This window comes from Nycticebus coucang, chromosome 15, assembly GCF_027406575.1.
Source record: "Nycticebus coucang isolate mNycCou1 chromosome 15, mNycCou1.pri, whole genome shotgun sequence".
NCBI classification, from domain to species: Eukaryota; Metazoa; Chordata; class Mammalia; order Primates; family Lorisidae; genus Nycticebus; species Nycticebus coucang.
The window spans coordinates 37,943,248-37,964,548 of record NC_069794.1 but is presented as its reverse complement, the minus strand read 5'-3'; the positions used below and the strand labels follow the sequence as shown (position 1 = coordinate 37,964,548).

The 21,301-nt window shown below is 38.0% G+C and overlaps 1 protein-coding gene across 3 annotated transcripts in view; it reads left to right on the top strand.

Annotated features, from left to right (window-relative positions):
• The first annotated feature begins 98 nt into the window (after nucleotides 1-98).
• Nucleotides 99-21,301, top strand: part of PIBF1 (progesterone immunomodulatory binding factor 1) — a 272,823-nt gene continuing 251,620 nt past the window's right edge. For 2 of the 3 annotated variants that reach the window (XM_053563838.1, XM_053563839.1), the window contains exons 1-4: nucleotides 99-378; nucleotides 1,333-1,621; nucleotides 16,114-16,214; nucleotides 19,499-19,697. In XM_053563838.1, coding sequence (XP_053419813.1) covers nucleotides 1,370-1,621; nucleotides 16,114-16,214; nucleotides 19,499-19,697 — 552 coding nt within the window. In that variant the 5' untranslated portion in view covers nucleotides 99-378; nucleotides 1,333-1,369. Of the gene's footprint in view, nucleotides 379-1,332; nucleotides 1,622-10,986; nucleotides 11,012-16,113; nucleotides 16,215-19,498; nucleotides 19,698-21,301 lie in introns of those variants that run through there. The other variant, XM_053563840.1, reaches the window with a different exon arrangement.

Here is a 21,301-nt window from a genome sequence, read left to right as displayed (position 1 = left end):
GGCCTGGGCGTGGCTCGCCGCCGGACTCCAGCTCCCAGCATGCCCCGCGCCGCCGCCCGGGGAACGCTGGGTTGCGTCGGCGAGGGCCGGTGCGCGCGGCCGCTTCCTCAGTGCTCCTGCAGGTGTGGGAACGGTTGTCCTGGTGACGGGTCCTAACGGTCCCTGTCCCTCAGATTCCTTGTCAAGGGGCTGCAACCTGAGCTGCTGCCTGGAGACGCTTTCGGTCTCTTGCAGTGTTCGCGGTGGCGGCGGGTCCAGCCTTTGGCGTGGAGTAATTGAAGCTTTGGAAGTAGCTTGCGACTGTCTCCCTTTCTTTCTCGCGTGGGCAAGGAATCCACCGATGCTGCCAAGTTGGGGACTGAACTCTTCACGCCTAGGGTATGGACGGTTGTAGTCTCTGATCTTTTATAATCCAGGAGAGGATTTGCCTTTGATTTCACTGTTCCCTTTAAAATGGAGGGAAGCCGATCTATAGTTCTGTTTCCCCTCCACATTCCTGTTTATCTTTCAGTTTTAGAAAACCCGAAACATACGATACCATAAACAATTCATTATATCATGTGGTGTTAAAACAAGATAGTTGCTAAAATTCTTGTTACAGGGGAAGAAGTTCTATTTAGAATACCCGAGTTTTTGTCTTCTACCCTCTTGTTTTCTAACTAGCTTGTCTATAAAAGTTTTTGTCTTGTTCCCTTATTTTAAAAATCTTCGTTGGTGCCTCATTACTTATAGAATAAATCCGAGCACATTTTGACATTTAAGGGCCTCTTGTCTTGATCTTTAAGGGGGCGTGTATGTATCTGTGTGAGTTAGGGCAGTCATTGTTAAGATTCACAAAGACTTGGCCCCAACCAAACGAACACACTCTTCCTTTGTGGTTTTACACTTCTTCCACTTCTGTACCAACCTTAATACCTTCATGATTTGCCCTTTTTACTATGCCTATACAAACGCTTCACGATTCTAAGTTCTACCTCTGTATAACCTTCCCTGATCAACCCAGACGTGATTTATCTTTGAGCATGTATTGCTTTTATTTCTTGGATATGATGGGCTTTGTTTTTCATCTTATACGTTTCTTGGTTTCATACAAATAAGATTCTTGCCCCTCCCCTGAACTGTTTTTTTTTTTTCCCCTAAGTAATCAAAGGGCTGAGTTCATAGTAGGATTTAATGAGTGTATGATTTGAACAGTGATGTACTGAATTTATCTGTCCGAGATTTGGAGCCTACCAAATTGCCTAATAATTAGGGAATTCTTATTAAGTCTTTAATAGTCTGTGAATTCTAGCTAATTTTATAGTACATTTAAATTAATTTTTTTATCTGCAGAAGATAACAGAGAGAAGAAAACTGATTCATAATAAAAATGTCTCGAAAAATTTCAAAGGAGTCAAAGAAAGTAAACATCTCTAGTTCTCTGGAATCTGAAGATATTAGTTTAGAAACAACAATTCCTACAGATGATATTTCCTCATCAGAAGAGCGAGACGGTAGTGTCAAAATCACCAGGCAGTTAATTGAACGTAAAGAACTACTTCATAATATTCAGTTACTGAAAATAGAGCTATCCCAGAAAAATATGATGATCGACAATTTGAAAGTGGATTATCTTACGAAGGTAAGCTCAGGTGTAAATTTTATTTTTTAAATTCTTTATTGTCTTCAAACTGCAGATATGTAAGAATTGAGTTTATATATATGTGTATGTGCGCACAAACATATAATCTAAACTTGGAGTGATACATTTATATTTCTTGACAAGAACAGGCTTGAAATAATTTTGAGTATTCATTGAAGTGGAGGGTAGAATGGTGGTTACGGGGGGTTGGGGAAGATAAAGAGGAAGGGGGATTGGGGAGATGTCAAAGGATACAATTACATAGGACAAATAAATTTAAGAGATCTGTTGTACAGCATGGTGACTATAGCTAATGACACATTGTTTTCTTGAAAAAATATAGTATTTTTGAAAAAGAGAGTGGATGTTAAGTGTTCTCGCTACAAAAATGATGGCTATGTAAGGTAATGCATTTGTTAATGTGCTAAATCTAACCATTCCACAAAACGCATATGCTTCAAGACATTATGATAAATACAATTTTGTCAATTTAAAATAACAATAATAATAATTTGAATTTTAAAATATAGGGTGATTCAAAGGTGGACAAAGATCAGTTACTTTGTAGGCTCAGTTTTAAAACTCTAGGTTGTGCAAGGTGTTGTTTTCTTAGGTGTACTTTTTAGCCAACTTTGTTTTCTGCTTTTTTGAGAACTAACCCTGAAATGCCTAAGTTTTATAGGGAGAATCAAAATTGTAGTTATATTATTGATTTTTTATTGTCCTCTGCCCTGGTGGAGGTTTGGTTTCTTTGTTGCCTTTCTGTTTGCTACTGTATCTCTCTTTCCATTTGATAGTTACTGTCTCATAGTGAAATGTGTAAATTCAGGCCCCTTAGTCTTTAGTAAATGATGTTTGCCGTGCAAATTAGAAGAGGTATTCTAGTTGTTATTTTTCTTCCCTGAGTGGTTATTTGCAATTATAGAGTCTTTTATTACATAAGACATTGTAAAGTTATTAGCTATAAGAAATTTACAGTGATTTCAGAAAGACCGGAGTTCTTTCCTAGCTATTTGTGTTGCTGAGAAAACCTTTTGTTTCCTATGGTAAACTTTCCACCTTTGCTCTTGGTCTCAGCTCTTTCTACATTCCTATTTTGTTGTTTTATTTTATACCTTTCTCTTGTTAAGTCAATCTCCTGTTTTAGCTTTTGCCTATGTATGCTGGCGTACTTGAGTATTCTGCCACTAGGAAATTTTACTGTACCTCTCCATGAAAATAAGAAATTGCCCAACCTCAATCTTGATGAAACAAAGAAATAGTTTAAGTAAATTTTTTTCATAATGTTAATGGCTAGCATTTATTGAGTGCTTACGCTGAGACAGATGTTTTTCTAAGTGCTTTCTATGTGTTGTTTCGTAACAGCCCTCTAAGATCTAGTTACTTTGGGAGGAAGAAGGTTTTCCCTGCCCAGTCACATTAAGCGAATCAATAGAGTGAGTTAGAGTAGCACCTATTACTTAGTGTCTTAGTCCACTTGGTCGGCTATAATGAAACAATAGACTGGGTAACTTAGAAACAACTGAAATTTATTCTGCACAGATCTGGAGGAGGGGAAGTCCAAGGTTGTGGTACTAGCATGGTCAGATTCTGATGAGGGCCCACTCTCAGGTTGCACACTTCTTGCTGTGTGAGCTAGTTCTCTGGGGTCTCTTTTTTATAAGGGCTTGAGGACTTCACCCTTAAACCTGATCACCTCCGAAAGGCTCCTCCTCATACATGAATTTGGGATGGACACAAGCAATAAGCACACAATAAATATTACCTGTTGTTGTTATAAATTAAAATAGTATCCTACTGTTCTTAACCCCCTTTATTTTCTGTGCCTTATATATGGCTGTAGGACTACCTGACTTTATTCGCTATTTGTCTCTCTGAGTAGACAGCAAGATCCATGGCACGGGCATCTTTGTATGCATTGTTGTATCTCCAGCATTTAAAACAGTGCCTGACACACAGTAAACATTCAACTATTTCATAAACAAATGGCAGAACCCTGTTTGCTTTGATGGAACAAAACACAGGGTAGTTAATGTAATAGCATAGGCAAGGCCATTCAAGTGGAAATGATGAGCCCAGGTAGATTAAAACCTAGCAGATCTAAAGCCCATACTCAACACAAGTGAATGTCCAAACACTTCCTTTTAGGTACTGTATACAGTCACCTACCTAGACTAGGTCACTTGATATTTTATCATCCAGTGATTTCCTGTCCCTGTTTTCTTGCAAATGGTGCTTCTATTCCTCAAATGGTCTCCTTAATGTTACTGACTCACATATCTCCACCTCTTAAGATCTCCTTTATTGCAGTACAATTTGGGAGGCTCAGGTGGGAGGGTAGCTTGAGGCCAGGAGTTTGAGACTGGGCTCACCAACATGGTGAGATCCCCATCTCTACCAAAACATGTTTTTAAAAACTTTCATTAGGTACCAACTATATACCACATCCAAAGTCATACTTTGTTTGGCCACCTTGTTTATTATTCATTTTCCACTTGGATTGAGCTTGGTTGTGAAAAGTTTCTGTCCTTTTAGGTGTAAGCTTTACATTTTAGAAGTGATGGTAAATTGTTAAAGGCTCTCTGGAATAACAGATCAGAGCAACGATTCTAGGTATACACAGCTTGGGTTTGAATCCCAGCCTTATCATGGTCTGGGTCAAATTTCTTATTCTTTTTATGCCCCATTTTTCTATAAAATAAATAATAGTAATCATGGAATTGTTAGGAAGATTAAATTAATCTTAGATGCCTTGTATATAATAAATATACTTATTTTTACATATTTATAATAAATATTATTTATTTGTAGCTACACTTATTCAACACTGTATTATTAGTTTTGTGTCCCCATGGTGCTTAGTAGGTTGTTTTTGTTGTGGTTTTCTAGTTGGAATGAAAATGTAGAAGACTGAATTAGTTATATTCCTGAGTTTATGACAATCATTATCCCCAATCCTTAAAAGGTTACAGCTTTTCTATTTATTCCTTTCATTCCCATAGTTTCTCTTCTTCCCTATCTCCATGTAGCCATTTTTTTTTTTTTTTAATTGTTGGGGATTCATTGAGGGTACAATAAGCCAGGTTACACTGATTGCAATTGTTAGGTAAAGTCCCTCTTGCAATCATGTCTTGCCCCCAGAAAGTGTGACACACACCAAGGCCGCACCCACCTCCCTCCTTCCCTCTTTCTGTTTCCCCCCCCATAACCATAATTGTCATTAAATGTCCTCATATCAAAATTGAGTACATAGGGTTCATGCTTCTCCATTCTTGTGATGCTTTACTAAGAATAATGTCTTCCACGTCCATCCAGGTTAATACGAAGGATGTAAAGTCTCCATTTTTTTTAATGGCTGAATAGTATTCCATGGTATACATATACCACAGCTTGGTAATCCATTCCTGGGTTGGTGGGCATTTAGGCTGTTTCCACATTTTGGCGATTGTAAATTGAGCTGCAATAAACAGTCTAGTACAAGTGTCCTTATGATAAAAGGATTTCTTTCCTTCTGGGTAGATGCCCAGTAATGTGATTGCAGGATCAAGTGGGAGGTCTAGCTTGAGTGCTTTGAGGTTTCTCCATACTTCCTTCCAGAAAGGTTGTACTAGTTTGCAGTCCCACCAGCAGTGTAAAAGTGTTCCCTTCTCTCCACATCCACGCCAGCATCTGCAGTTTTGAGATTTTGTGATGTGGGCCATTCTCACTGGGGTTAGATGATATCTCAGGGTTGTTTTGATTTGCATTTCTCTAATATATAGAGATGATGAACATTTTTTCATGTGTTTGTTAGCCATTCATCTGTCGTCTTTAGAGAAAGTTCTATTCAGGTCTCTTGCCCATTGATATAAGGGATTGTTGGCTTTTTTCATGTGGATTAATTTGAGTTCTCTATAGATCATAGTTATCAAGCTTTTGTCTGATTGAAAATATGCAAATATCCTTTCCCATTGTGTAGGTTGTCTCTTTGCTTTGGTTATTGTCTCCTTAGCTGTACAGAAGCTTTTCAGTTTAATGAAGTCCCATTTGTTTATTTTTGTTGTTGTTGCAATTGCCATGACAGTCTTCTTCATGAAGTCTTCCCCCAGGCCAATATCTTCCAGTGTTTTTCCTATGCTTTCTTTGAGGATTTTTATTGTTTCATGCCTTAAGTTTAAGTCCTTTATCAATCTTGAATCAATTTTTGTGAGTGGGGAAAGGTGTGGGGCCAGTTTCAGTCTTTTACATGTAGACATCCAGTTCTCCCAACACCATTTATTGAATAGGGAGTCTTTCCCCCCAGGTATGTTCTTGTTTGGTTTATCAAAGATTAGGTGGTTGTAAAATGTTAGTTTCATTTCTTGGTTTTCAATTCGATTCCAAGTGTCTATGTCTCTGTTTTTGTGCCAGTACCATGCTGTCTTGAGCACTATGGCTTTGTAGTACAGACTAAAATCTGGTATGCTGATGCCCCCAGCTTTATTTTTGTTACAGAGAACTGCCTTAGCTATACGGGGGTTTTTCCGGTTCCATACAAAACGCAGAATCATTTTTTCCAAATCTTGAAAGTACGATGTTGGTATTTTGATAGGAATGGCATTGAATAGGTAGATTGCTTTGGGAAGTATAGACATTTTAACAATGTTGATTCTTCCCATCCATGAGCATGGTATGTTCTTCCATTTGTTAATATCCTCTGCTATTTCCTTTCTGAGGATTTCATAGTTTTCTTTATAGAGGTCCTTCACCTCCTTCGTTAGGTATATTCCTAGGTATTTCATTTTCTTTGAGACTATGGTGAAGGGAGTTGTGTCCTTAATTAGCTTCTCATCTTGACTGTTATTGGTGTACACAAAGGCTACTGACTTGTGGACATTGATTTTATATCCTGAAACATTACTGTATTTTTTGATGACTTCTAGGAGTCTTGTGGTTGAGTCTTTGGGGTTCTCTAAGTATAAGATAATGTCATCAGCAAAGAGGGAGAGTTTGACCTCCTCTGCTCCCATTTGGATTCCCTTTATTTCCTTGTCTTGCCTAATTGTATTGGCTAGAACTTCCAGCACTACGTTGAATAGTAAAGGTGACAGAGGACAACCTTGTCTGGTTCCAGTTCTAAGAGGAAAAGCTTTGAGTTTTACTCCATTCAGTAAAATATTGGCTGTGGGTTTGTCATAGATAGCTTCAGTCAGTTTTAGAAATGTGCCACCTATGCCTATACTCTTCAGTGTTCTAATTAGAAAAGGATGCTGGATTTTATCAAATGCTTTTTCTGCATCTATTGAGAGGATCATGTGATCTTTATTTTTGCCTCTGTTAATATGGTGGACAACGTTTATAGACTTGCGTATGTTAAACCAGCCTTGCATCCCTGGGATGAAGCCTACTTGATCATGATGAATGACTTTTTTGATGATAAGCTATAATCTATTGGCTAGGATTTTGTTGAGAATTTTTGCGTCTATGTTCATGAGTGAGATTGGTCTGAAATTCTCCTTTTTAGTTGGGTCTTTTCCTGGTTTTGGTATCAGGGTGATGTTTGCTTCATAGAATGTGTTGGGGAAGATTCCTTCTTCCTCAATTTTTTTGAATAATTTCTGCAGTACAGGAATAAGCTCTTCCTTGAAGGTTTGATAGAATTCTGGAGTGAAGCCATCTGGACCAGGGCATTTTTTGGTTGGAAGCTTTTTTATTGTTTCTTTGATCTCAGTGCTTGAAATTGGTCTGTTCAGGAGCTCTATTTCTTCCTGGCTGAGTCTAGGGAGACTCAAATATTGATCCCTTGCTTTCACATTGTCAAATTTCTGGGCATAGAGTTTCTGGTAGTATTCAGGGCTGATCTCTTGTATCTCTGTGGGATCAGTTGTTATTTCCCCTTTATCATTTCTGATTGAGGTTACTAGAGATTTTAGTTTTCTATTCCTCGTTAGTCTGGCCAATGGTTTATCTATTTTATTTATTTTTTCAAAAAACCAACTCCTTGTTTCATTAATTTTCTGAATATTCTTTTGTTTTCAATTTCATTGATCTCTGATTTGATTTTGGAGATTTCTTTTCTTCTACTGAGTTTAGAATTAGATTGTTCTTCTTTTTCCAATTCCATAAGATCTCTTGTGAGATTGTTGATGTGCTCTCTTTCTGTTTTTCGAATGTAGGCATCTAAAGCGATGAATTTTCCTCTCAAAACTGCTTTTGCAGTATCCCACAGGTTTTGGTAGCTTGTGTCTTCATTGTTGTTATGTTCAAGGAAGTTAATGATTTCCTGTTTTATTTCTTCCTTCACCCATCTGTTATTCAACAGAAGATTGTTTAGTTTCCATGCCTTTGGGTGGGGTCGAGCATTTTTGTTAGAGTTGAGTTCCACCTTTAGTGCCTTATGGTCTGAGAAGATACAAGGTAAAATTTCAATTCTTTTAATTCTGTTGATATTTGTTTTGTGTCCCAGGATATGATCAATTTTGGAGAATCTTCCATCCGGTGATGAGAAGGATGTATATTCTTTATCTTTGGGATGGAGTGTTCTATATGCGTCTATCAAGCACAGTTGTTCTAGGGTCTCATTTAAGTCTCTTAAATCCTTGTTTAATTTCTGTTTAGAGGATCTGTCCAGCTCTGTTAAGAGGAGTGTTAAGGTCCCCTGTTATTATGGTATTATCAGATATCATATTGCTCAGACTGAGTAAGGTCTGTTTCAGGAATCTGGGAGCATTTAAATTGGGTGCATAGATATTTAGAATTGAAATGTCTTCTTGTTGTATTTTTCCCTTGACCAATATAAAGTGACCATCTTTGTCTTTTTTGACTTTAGTTGCTTTAAATCCACATGTATCTGAAAATAAGATTGCAACTCCTCTTTTCTTCTGAATTCCATTTGCCTGAAAAATTGTCTTCCAACCCTTGACTCGGAGCTTTAATTTGTCTTTTGAAGTCAGGTGTGTTTCTTGCAGACAGCAAATGGATGGCTTGTGTTTTTTAATCCAGTCAACCAATCTATGTCTCTGCAGTGGGGAATTCAAGCCATTACATTTATTGAGATAATTGATAAATGTGGTAGTATTCTATTCGTCTTATTTTGTGAGAGTCCATTGCTTAGTTTTATCTTTTGCATCAGTGTGGAGGTTTGGTTCTGTCCTTTAATTTCTGAGTTCTTACTTTCCTGCTGATCCATTGTGGTGGTCAGTGTGCAGAACAGGTTGAAGTATTTCCTGTAGAGCTGGTCTTGTTGTGGCGAATTTCCTCAATGTTTGTATATCCGTAAATGATTTGATTTCTCCATCAATTTTGAAGCTTAGCTTAGCAGGGTACAGAATTCTGGGCTGGAAATTGTTCTGTTTAAGTAGATTAAAGGTAGATGACCATTGTCTTCTTGCTTGGAAAGTTTCATTAGAGACGTCTGCGGTCAATCTGATGGATTTGCCCCTGTAGGTCAACTGGCGCTTACTCCTGGCAGCTTGCAGAATCTTTTCTTTTGTCTTGACTTTGGACAGGTTCATCACAATGTGTCTTGGAGAAGCTCGGTTAGAGTTGAGGCGACCTGGGGTCCGATAGCCCTCTGAAAGCAGTGTGTCAGAATCTTTGGTGATATTTGGGAAATTTTCTTTTATAATATTCTCTAGTATGGCTTCCATTCCTCTGGGGCATTCTTCTTCCCCTTCTGGAATTCCTATAACTCGTATGTTGGAACGCTTCATAAAGTCCCATAATTCTGACAGTGAACGTTCTGCTTTCTCTCTCTTCTTCTCTGCCTCTTTTACTATGTGAGTTATCTCAAAAACTTTGTCTTCTACCTCTGAAATTCTTTCTTCTGCATGGTCTAACCTGTTGCTGATACTTTCCATTGCATCTTTACGTTCCCTGATTGACTGTTTCATTTCCTTCAGCTCTGCTATATCCTTTTTATATTCTTCATATCGTTCACCTCTGATTTGATTCTGTTTTTGGATTTCCTTTTGGTTATTTTCCACTTTATTAGCAGTTTCCTTCATTGTTTCCATCATTTCTTTCATTGTTTTCAACATGTGCATTCTAAATTCCCTTTCTGTCATGCCTAACATTTCTGTATAGGTGGAATCCTCTGCAGTAGCTACCTCACGGTCCCTTGGCGGGGTTGTTCTGGACTGGTTCTTCATGTTGCCTGGAGTTTTCTGCTGATTCTTCCTCATGGGTGATTTCTTTTATCTGTTTTCTACCCCTAATTTTCCTTTCACTTCCTCTTGCTCTTTAAGTTCTCGTGCCTGTGGACTAAGGGTTACTGGACCAGAAGGGTGAGAAGGTTTAAGAGCAAAAAAGGGATGAAAGAAAGGAGGACCGAGTGATAAGGAAAGAAAAAGAGAAATAGAGAAAGGAGAGGGGGTGGGTAAAAGGAATATCGACAAAAAGAAGAGAGGCACAGAAAGAGGGAGACAGAGCAATATAGGTATACAGTAGGGTACTTTGATACAACCTTAAAAGAAAAAAACACTTCTGGGGGTGCCCAGTTGGGTGGTTCCCTTGAGGTCAGCAGCTCTTTGCTAACCTGATCAGACACAGTACCCCACCTCCACCAAGTAGAGAGAAAAGACAAAAATGCTATAAATCAAACCAAAACAAGCAAACAGAAAACTTTACAGGATAAAATTGGCTGGAAAAACCAAATAATAGCGGTAGAAACACTAACAAAAATGAAGTTCTAATTATTGAAATAGGCAGCAATGGGAAATTATAATTAAACTAGAAAAATTGAGAAAGAAAAAGGATCTGTATGGAAAAGGTTGAACTTAAAAAACAAAACAACAATCCACAACATCAACATAAACAAAAAAAAACAACCAAACCAAGAAAAAAAAAAAAAAACACAATCAAAAACAAAGCAGTATGTATATGTTATTGAATATTGTCTGGGCAACTCGTGGTCTTCTGGGGTATGAGATGTTAATCACAGTTCTGATACGACTGGAGGCTGGTAGTTTCTCAAACCCCAGCAGGTAGACACCCTAAATCTCTCTTTAGCCCGCTTAAAAGGCACTTTGAACTTGTTCACTTACTGAGCAGAAGCTTTCTCAGGGAAGTGCTTGTCGCTGGAATCACTGCTGAAGTGGCTATCCACTTACCCTGTGTGTCAAAACTGGTCTCCCTCTGCCCCCGAGGGTTAGGGCTGCAAGGCGGCTCAGACCCCGCCCTTAGGCTACTTGGTCGCCGGGTTACCAGCTCCCACCCAATTCCAGCTCTGCGACCCTGAGGGCGGAGCTTGCCGGGGCAGATCGCTCACAATGTCTGCCTGTGACCCAGAGCCAAACACTATTAGCTCCGTCTGGCTCAGCGGCTCAGACTGGAGCCCTAGACAAAGGCCAAAGTTCTCTGCACTCCCGCTCAGGCTCTCCCCAAGGCAGTTCAGCTGAGTGCCAAGTCCAAGGACACCAAAACAGTTCACAGGTAAGGCCTTTCTGGTTTGCAGTCTCGCTGCTACTGAACTTACAGTTGCGGGCGGGTTTAGACAGATTGAACACACGCGACCACTTGCTGGTTTTCCACTGTTTTAGTCCTCCTCTTGGGGTCCAGAAGTCTCTTGCTGACTCCCTGTATCCTCTCAGGGTTGATGATAGGCAGATCCCACCAGCCAGAGATGCCTGGAGTCCTATATCCCCAGACTCACGGTGCCCAGATGCAAGGAAGCTGTTACTCGGCTGCCATCTTGCTCCGCCTCCCCTTGTCTCCATGTAGCCGTTTTAATGTTAATCTTATTGTTTGCATGTATTCTTGAGAATGAATACAAAAATGTAAATTGGGCCAGGCCTGTAATCCTAGCACTCAGGGAGACCGAGGCTGGTGGATTTCCTGAGCTCCTAAGTTCAAGACCAGCCTGAGCTAGAGTGAGATCTGATCTCTTTAAAACAGCCGGGCCTTGTGGTGAGCACCTATAGTGCCAGGTACTCGGGAGGTTGAGGCAAGAGAATTGCTTGAGCCCAGGAGTTTGAAGTTGCTGTGAGCTATGACGCCATGGCACTCTACTGGAGCAACAAAGTGAGACTCTTGTCTCCAAAAAAAAAAAATGTGGATTATGTTGTCTTTTAGTTCTTATCTCTTTTTTCTACTCAGCACAATTTTAAAAATTGTCTTTGTTACCATGTGTACATCTAGTCTTTTGCTTCCTACTGTTACATGATTCTCTGGGTGTATCTGTAGGATATCCATTAATTACCACAGCCACGGACATCCAGTTTGCCTCCAACAGTTTGCCACCACATGCCACATTGGCCTTTAAAATTTTTCTTGAGGACCTTTGTGAACATTTCTTTGACAGATATATGTATACTTAATTTAACTAAATGTACTGAAGGATTCTCTCCAAAATAGTTTCCCTACTATTCATTCCCAGAGTATTTTTTCTGTCATATGAGCCCTAGGGATGTTCTGCTTGAAAACCTCTTAGGAATAAGACGTTTGCTGTCAATAAATGAGGAAATATCATAGAAGATTTGGTCTTTCATAATTTATGGAATCTAACGTACCTCCATTGTAAGGCAAGGTTAAAAACTGGCAGTGAAACTATTATGTCCCATAGATTCTAAAATGCATTCCAGCTTCAGAGATGTTAAAGTATGGGAAAGTATGAGTCTGGAATTGATGAAAGAATGATATTTGTGATTAGTCATTCATTTGCCAAAGTTTACTGATGCATTGAGCATCAAGGCTACACAAATGAAAATATCATACTCTGGCATTACAAAAAAAATTTTTTTGTAATTCTCATAGCTCTATGATAATGGTTGAGAAGTCACAGAAAAGGTAGATTTCTGCTAAATATAAACCTCTTATTGCTATTAACATTTAAGTGGCCTGGTTTTAAGTTACTCAGCTCCCTGTCATCTGAAACATGCCACCACATGCTACTACATATTTGAGTAGTCCTGAATAGCCAACTATCATGAGTATTGTAGTGTATCTGCTGTGGAAAGTGGTTGAACCAGCTGTCCAGGGCTTCAGGGATTAAGTTCAGCAGTTAGTACTAGGGATTTAGATGATGTTGGCTACTGGTAACAGACAAGGAAACCATGGCTTATGCAAGATATAGATTTTTTTTTCTCTGGTATAACAAAAATCTGAAACCAGGTAATTTAGACCTGATTTGTTACTCTTTGATCTCATTAGGAACCCAGTTTCCTTTTAATATTCTGTTTAGCTATTTTTAGCATGTACTTTTCACCTAAAATCATAAGATGGCCGATCTGCCTCCAGTCATTGTATGCATGTTACAGGCAGTAATGAAGAGAATGGGAAAAGGGGCATGTAACAAATGAGTCCGTCCTCTTTAAAGAGTTTTTCCAGAAGCTCAAGCTAGTGACCTCAATTGACTAGAACTATGTAGCATGACCACCCCTACCTGCAGGAATGGGAAGCTGGGAAATATAAGTTATTAACTGGACATACTAATAAAACCCAGAGTTTCGTCAGAAAGAAGGGAAGATTTGATTTTGGGAGGCAAGTAACAATTTTTTCTACTGCCCATCAAGATCTCTTTTTAGTTAGAAAATAGGTGAATCTAATCTGACATCTCCACTTCTAATCTGACATCTCTGACATGGCTTCATCATAGTCTGTTACTATGAATGTCTTGACAATGTTGATTTGATTTTTCCGTGTCTAAAAGCAGGAACAGGTTCAAGAAAAGTTATATAAGCTTGATTCCCACTTCCTACACAGCTGATTGCTAACTGACAGAACTTAGAAGAGTAAGCTACTCAGGCCAAACTTCCTGATACTATGGAATTGTCAGCTTTACATTTTTATTCCCATCCATTGCTGCCTAAATCTCTTTTTTTACTTCTTTGTTCTTTCTTCACTCTTCTGCTCTTTCAATTTTTAAAAGCCTAAAACTCTATGTCTCTCATTAGAGGTCTCTGGGTCCCTTATTACCTGGGAAATGAAGAGGACATCTTCCCAGCTTGTCGCAGAGATAAAGGTCTTAATTTAGAAGTTAGTTGAATTTGTAGAAGTTGAAACTTTGAAAAAATATTTCTATCCTTTTGGTGCAAGTTAAGTGTCACCTTTTCCAAAGTGTTTGGGACCAGAAGTGTTTTGGATTTTTTTTTTTTTTTTCAGATTATGGGATATTTATTTGCATTATACCAGTTGACCATTCCAAATACTAAAACCTGAAATCTAGAATAAGCCAATGAACATTTCCTGTGGATGTCCCCTAGACACCCCAAAAGTTTACGATTTTGGAGCATTTTGGATTTCAAATTTGGTACATTCAACCTATAACAGTATCCTTGATTTGCAAAATAATAGTTATGGGAAATGTAGTTATTGTATATTGATTTAAGATACTTATTGAGACATGTTGCTGGGGATATACTGATGTATATGGCAGAGTATCTTTTTTATGGAGAACACATACAATTGAGGGACATGATCAAAAAGCACTTAAACAAGGTATCTTCAATGTCATATGACAAAGTCACTTAGTAAAAGGTTTTCTTTCTTTTTTTTTTTTACTTTAGATAAGGAGTTAGCAAACTTTGTATAAACAGCAAGGTGAAAAATATTTTGTGTTGTGTGCCCTATACAGTCTGTTGCATATTCTTCTTTGTTCTTGGTTTTGTTTTAGTTTTTTCCTTTACAAGTGTAAAACTCATTCTTAGCTCATGGGCTGTACAGCAACAGGACGTGGCTGGATTTGGCCCTTCCTGGTTGTTTTGTAAGCCTTGCTTTAGGTTATGTAGTCAGAAAAGGCATTGGCAGATTTTAGGTAGTTGGAGTTACATATGCTGATTTTTGTATTCAAAAATGGCACTAAATAGAAGAAGATAAGAGAAGATAAGGCAGGAGCAGAAAACAGTTATTAGGCTATTGCCTAATGTAAGATTCCTAAGCTTTTAACTTCATTAATTGGGGCCATTTATTAAGAAATGGAAGACTGAGAGAAAACTTTGGGAGGTAAAAGATAAGTTCTGTTTTTAGCATGTTATCTTTTAGATTCCTGTTAGACTTCTAAATGTAATTGTCCATGTGTGTGTCCATGACACACACATCTAGCCTGAAAGGTATTTGAAATACCAGCGTATAGGTGGTAACTAAACCATGGGATTGTGTAATGTTGCCTTAGCGGGGCAGAGAGCTGTATATCAACACCAAGGGGAAGTCTAACCCTTAGAAATGGGGTAAAAGAAAAGAATTCCATAAAAGAGCCTAAAGAGCTTAAGAGTGTTGTCCAGTGAGTTAGGAAAACCGAGAAGAGTATTGTGGAAGCCAAAGGAGAACGAAGTGGTCAGCTTCATGCTGTCAAGTAAGATAAATATACAGTTAACCATTGGATGGAGCATTATGGACTTCGACAAGAAGAGTTTTGCTGAAATAGCATAGGAGAAAAATTGTACCAAAATTTTGCTCTGAAAGTAAGCAGAGAAAGAGTATTGTAGCAAAGGGAGTGATGTGATCAAGGGAGTTGTGTTTGCTTAATGGTAGGAATGACTCAATAAAGAAGGGAGATTTGCTAATTCAAGAGGAGCTCCCTTGAATGTATTAAGTGGTGGCTGTTAAATTTGTCTATTTTAAAGGACAAACAAGAATTGCCCAGCCTGAAAAGGCAGGAAGTAAAGAATTTTCTAAACAGACTAAGCAAAATCGAAGTGCTTAGGGGCTAAAGGGAATGTACAGCATATTTGGGGATGGCAAGGACTTATTTTAACTGGAATAGTTTTCTTCTTTAGGTAGTGGCAAAAGGAATGTTTGACGAGGGCCTGATCAAGGACAGTGAGGATCTTCTAAAGGATTTAAAACTGGAGAAGTAAATTTTTGGTAGGATGTTTTCAAAGGTAAAATAAAAGAAGATAGATTTGGAGACTATCAAAATTGAGGCAGGGAAACCAATGAGGGAACTATTATAATAGTCCAGGCTAGATGATAGAGGTTTAACTGAAGACTTTTCGGTGGGTTTTATAAAGGATGATACTTTATTAACAGCTTTTATAAAGTAAACAAAATAGTTGGTGTCTGATCAGAATAAGCAGTGGGGGAGAACTAAGCACATCAAACACAAGTCAGATTTTTTTTTTTCCTTTGGACACTAAGTAGATACAAGAAACACAAGAATAGGTGGAGTTGATTGTTTTGTTTTGTTTGGACCACCCATGTGATACTCTCTGGTGTTCATTTGAATATGGGTAGTAGTCTGATAAATGGATCGGAGTACAAATTCAAGGTCTGGTCTGGAAATAATTACCCAAGTGAGGCACTAATGTGAAATCCCAGTTGTCAGTAAGCTTCTCAAGTGAGAGTGGGTTAAGGGGCAAAAATAGTCTTAATTATGGCTTGGAAAAGACAACTTGTAAAGCAGCAGTTTCAAGCCATAGGATGAGAGGCTTTTGTAGTTTGTGGACACAACCATTGTACAGAAAATCTCTACCCATTTTTAGCCTGTTTCTTTTAAGTTTCATTTTTTTATCTTTTTATTTTCCAAACTGAAGCTTTTCTTTATTGTGAGGTTTTTGAAAATTGAATGTATAATAATTCACTTTTTTCTCTTCATTAAGATTGAAGAATTGGAAGAGAAACTTAACGATGCACTTCACCAGAAGCAGGTGCTAACATTGAGATTAGATAACCAACTGACTTTTCAACAGAAAGATGCCAGGTAAGAAAAGTTTTTTGTTTTTTTTTTTTTGTTGTTGTTGTTGTTGGAGTTGTCATTGTTGTTCAGCTGGACCAGATGCGGTTCGAACCCACCAACCTTGGTGTATGCAGCTGGCACCTTAACCACTGTGCTTTCAGGCACCAAGCCCGAGAAAAGTTTTTAAAAGCAACAATACCAGGCGGTGCCTGTGGCTCAAAGGAGTAGGGCGCCAGCCCCATTTACTGGAGGTGGCGGGTTCAAACCCAGCCCTGGCCAAAAAAACCTGCAAAAAAAAAAATAAAAGCAACAATACCTAGTTAGCAATTGAAAGTAATTTAATTACCTATCATGTTTGTGATTATAAGCTAAAAATAGAGAAATTTAAGTCAGAAATGATAATAATTTTCACATCAGGATCACCAAAAAGTAGGTTGCTTAAATGATATATAAAATATAAAAATTCAAAATTCAGTGTTCATTCAACAAACATTGTTCAATGTAAATGAACCGTAAATGACAGAGGAAACTCTAAACTGATCACTGCTTGACTTACTGTCTGGATTAACCTTTCTTCATCAACTCTCTAAATCATACTGATTGATTCTCATGGCCCATTTGGCTTTCCAGTTGGAGTACCTTCCATTATGCCTGCATACTTCCAGCTCAGTTGTGTGCTTATCAAGAGTCATGGTGTTTACTCTCAAATAAGCCTATGCAAAGTATAGTTATACTTATGTAATTTAATTAAATTTATGTGAACAATGAAATATGAGTACAAAAGAGATGTGTTGTTTCTATAAAAACTACAGTGAATTCTTTGGAATGATTTAATAAAAGTAACAAAACAATCATCAAACTAAATGTAAGCAATACAGGTTGAAAGATCAGGGGCACAAATCTAACAAATCTATAGAAAAGTATCTTCTCAGATTTCTTCCTAAGTGTCTTACTCTGTTGCCTAGGCTAGAGTGCAGTGGTGTCATCATAGCTCACTATGAAGTGATCTTCTTGCCTTAGCTGCCCGAGGAGCATGTCACTGTGCCCGGGTAATTTTTTATAAAGTTTTTGTATCTCACTTTGTTGTTCTGGCTGATCTGGAATTCCTAGCTTCAAAGCCTCCCAAAGTGCTAGAATTATAGGTGTGAGCCCAGGCATCTGGTCAACTGTCTGTTAATGTCTTCTGCCATTGTGAAGACATGAACTTGGAAATCATGAACAATGATTTACACAAAAACAAAGGATACCTCTGTCTCTAAAAAATTTGGATCCTGTATTAAAAAATGAGGAAAATGAAAGTTTGTTTCTGTATTTTAATTAGAATTAAATGTGTAAAGTCAGTGTCTTTTCTCTTTTAATATTTTACTAATCAACTGATATTTTTAAAAAATTATCTGACCTAATATATGTAGTAGCCAGTATCACATTAGATCAGTGGATCTCAAACATTAGCATGCATCAGAAACAATAGGAGGGCTTGTTAAAATAGATACTGGGTTCTACCTTCACAGGTTCTGATTTTGAGTGAGTCCTGAGAATTTCCATTTTTAACAGGTTTTCTCAGGTGATGCTGATGCTTCTAGTCTGGGAGCAACACTTGAGAACCACTGCATTCGTAGTAGGGCTCTTACTCTATTTCTTTAAACACTTAGTTTGAATGATACTGCTTGAGAGGGCAGTAAAGTAAAGTTTATTGCCATAATGTTCTTGATAGCTTGTGGTAGGAAAAACCGGGGATTCTGAATATATTTTGGAGGCAGAGCTGATGGATGTCCTGATGGATTATGTGTGGGATTTAAAAGAAAAAGAAGGAGTCAAAATTGCACCAAAATTTTTTACCTGAATACATGAAAAGATGGAGTGCTGTCAGCTAAGATGGAGAAAACCACAGTGGACTAGGTTTGTGAGAAAAAGTAGGGATTCAATTTAAGACATGTTAAGTTAGAGTTGTCTTACTAGAAATCCATGTGGCAGTATGCATATCTGAAAAGTCTTCTCTGGAGGGAGGTACACATCTGGAGATCATTTGACAGTATTTAAGTCATGATACTGGATGAATTCCCCAAGGGAATGCATATAGACAGAGAAGAGTACCAAGTAACTTAACATTAAGACAAGGCAGAAAAGGAGACTAAGGAGGCACCATGGTAAAATGGGAGAAAAATGAAGGTGTGCTGTCTTGGAAGCCAGGTGATGAAAGGGTATCAGGGAAGAAGAGACCATTTATGTCAAGTGCTGTCATTAGATCATGGATGAAAAGAACTAAAAATTGATCATTAGCAATCCAGATTTCGTTGGTGTCCTTGAGATTTTGGTAAAGAGGTAAAAATATGATGGGCATGGGTTTGAGAGGAAAGGGTTTGGAGACAGTGAGTATAGACAACTTCTGAGCAGTTTTGCTCCGGAGGGGAGCAAACAAAGGGGGAAATGCAATGGGGTCAATAGCCGTGATTTTGTTTGTTCATTTGTTTTAAGACAGAAATAACGTGTTGTCTGTTCATGGGATTGTTACAATAGGCAGGAGGAAAAGTCAGATGGTCCCCTCCTGCTCAAAATCTTTCAGTAGGCAAGTACCAATGTCTGCTACATGTATTCTTTGAGAATGATGAGTATGTGCAGATGAGTGTTTTTATTACCTGAGTGGTTAAATGAATACTTCATGGTGTTTTGGTGTTACCATCTTAAAGGTGTGTGTTCCTTGAAGTACCAGGATAAAAGAGAGATGAAAATTAATAACTAGGATCCACAACAGATGTAAAAGACTTAAACCTTAAGCAAAGGAAATGTATAATTTTATAATTTGAATTTTTTTTTTTTTTTTTTTTTTTTGTAGAGACAGAGTCTCACTGTACCACCCTCGGGTAGAGTGCCGTGGCGTCACAGCTCACAGCAACCTCTAATTCTTGGGCCTACGCGATTCTCTTGCCTCAGCCTCCTGAGCAGCTGGGACTACAGGCGCCCACCACAACGCCCGGCTATTTTTTTGTTGCAGTTTGGCCGGGGCTGGGTTTGAACCCGCCACCCTCGGCATATGGGGCCGGCGCCCTACTCACTGAGCCACAGGCGCCGCCCCTTATAATTTGAATTTTTAAAATTATTCTTTAAGCGCATCAATTCTGTTCAATATCTAATATGGCTACAGGTAGTATGGCATTGTCATTTCACACTTAACTGGTTAAGTAAGTAAATATTTAGATGGAGCCAAAAATACTCATTTCCAAATTTTATGTTACTATAAATAGAGAACTTTGTAAAAATTAAATCTCAAGGATTTTTTTAAGCTTGCCATAAATTCTCTCCTAATGTAGAAAGTATCAAGAACTAATGAAACAAGAAATGGAAACCATTTTATTGAGACAGAAACAACTGGAAGAGACAAATTCTCAGCTAAGAGAGAAAGCTGGAGATGTTCGTCGAAACCTACGTGACTTTGATTTGACGGAAGAGCAGTATATGAAACTAAAAGCTTTCCCTGAAGATCAGCTTTCCATTCCTGAATATGTATCTGTAAGTATCCTGTATCACCATTTTTTTTGCAGTTTTTGGCCAGGGCTGGGTTTGAACCCACCACCTCCGGTATAGGTATAGGTAGGGCGGCGCCCTACTCCTTTGAGCCACAGGCGCCACCCTGTATCACTTTTTTAAAAATAGCATATTTGAAGACTGAAAATTGCAATTTATGTAGTAGCTATTACTTTTGAAATACCCAATTTGTACATTCGTTTATGGCCATGATCAGAAGATGTGGAGTGCGATTCAGACCACTGGATTTCAAAGGGTCTTGACCATCAATCTCCAAAGTCAATAAATAGGACCCTGAAGTTAATGACTACATAGAAATGAATTATTTTATCATAAACTTCTGGTTTATAATGTTCTTAAAATGAAAAATTATAGAGTTAAAAAATAGATTGGTTGTTGCCAGTGGCTGGTTAGAGATAGTGAGAAAGAGTAGAGTTAATGTGTTATAAAGTGGTATAAGATGAGGGAGAGCTTTGTGGTGATAGATTAGCTCAGGATTTTGATTGCAGTGTTGGTTACACAAATCCACACTTAGGATTAATCTATGGGAGTAGTCCCAAATTTGTTGGTGTCAGTATCTGTTTACACTCTAAAATTTGTGAAGGATCACGAAGAGCTTTTGTTTATATGGGCTATATTTATCAATATTTGCCATATTAGAAACTAAAACAGAAAAATTTCTTAAACACAAGAATACATAAGCACATATTTCATTGGCCTTAAGGGTGATGTCAGATGCAGCCACTGACAGAACTCCACTGAATAGTCATGACAGAATGAGAGTGAAGCAAGAAAAAAAATCTTAATATTATAAGGAAAGTAGTTTTGATCCGTGAAAGGGTCACATTGAGTGGTAGGTAGGCAGGGCCCTGGGTCCCCAAATTACACATTGAGAACTGCTGGGTTTTGATATATAGAAGTCATATCACTCAAAGAAGCTTGAATTGTTTTCATCTGTAAAAGAGCTAATAATAATTGTGAAGTTTAACTATAAATATGTATGCAAAATGCTTATTAGCACAGTGCTTAGAACATAGTAAACACATATAAATATTACCTATTATTTTTTCTGGGGTGGTGATTCTTATTCTTGGTTCTCATTGGGATAAGATTTCCAGATTTGTGATTTCCTATAAAATGAAGTAATACTTTTTAATCCAGATTTTTATTTAAATAGCTTTGATATAGTTGAAGGTATACATCTGCCAAAGGTGTATTGTTCAAAACAATTAAATCAAGTGCTGTCATTGAGGCTTTATCCATAGGAGATATAATACCACTGGTGGCACTTAGGAGAATTTTTATTCTCTGGTTTGTTAATATTCCTTGTTATAGCTTTTGTTGTCACAGATAATATTACCCTAACTAATTAATTATTTGCAGATTGACTGGGTTAAGACCTGATGTTATCTTTTACCCAATATGTTACTCTTGTAATGTAGACATATATAAGGAGTTTCAGATTATATGCCTGGATAATAGCCCCTAATTACTCTCTTGTGATTTGCTGCTGACTTTTTTATGAAACCTTGTCAGATGTAACACTCTACTAAGTTAGAGCAGGCAAATCCTCTGAGAGAATGATGAGT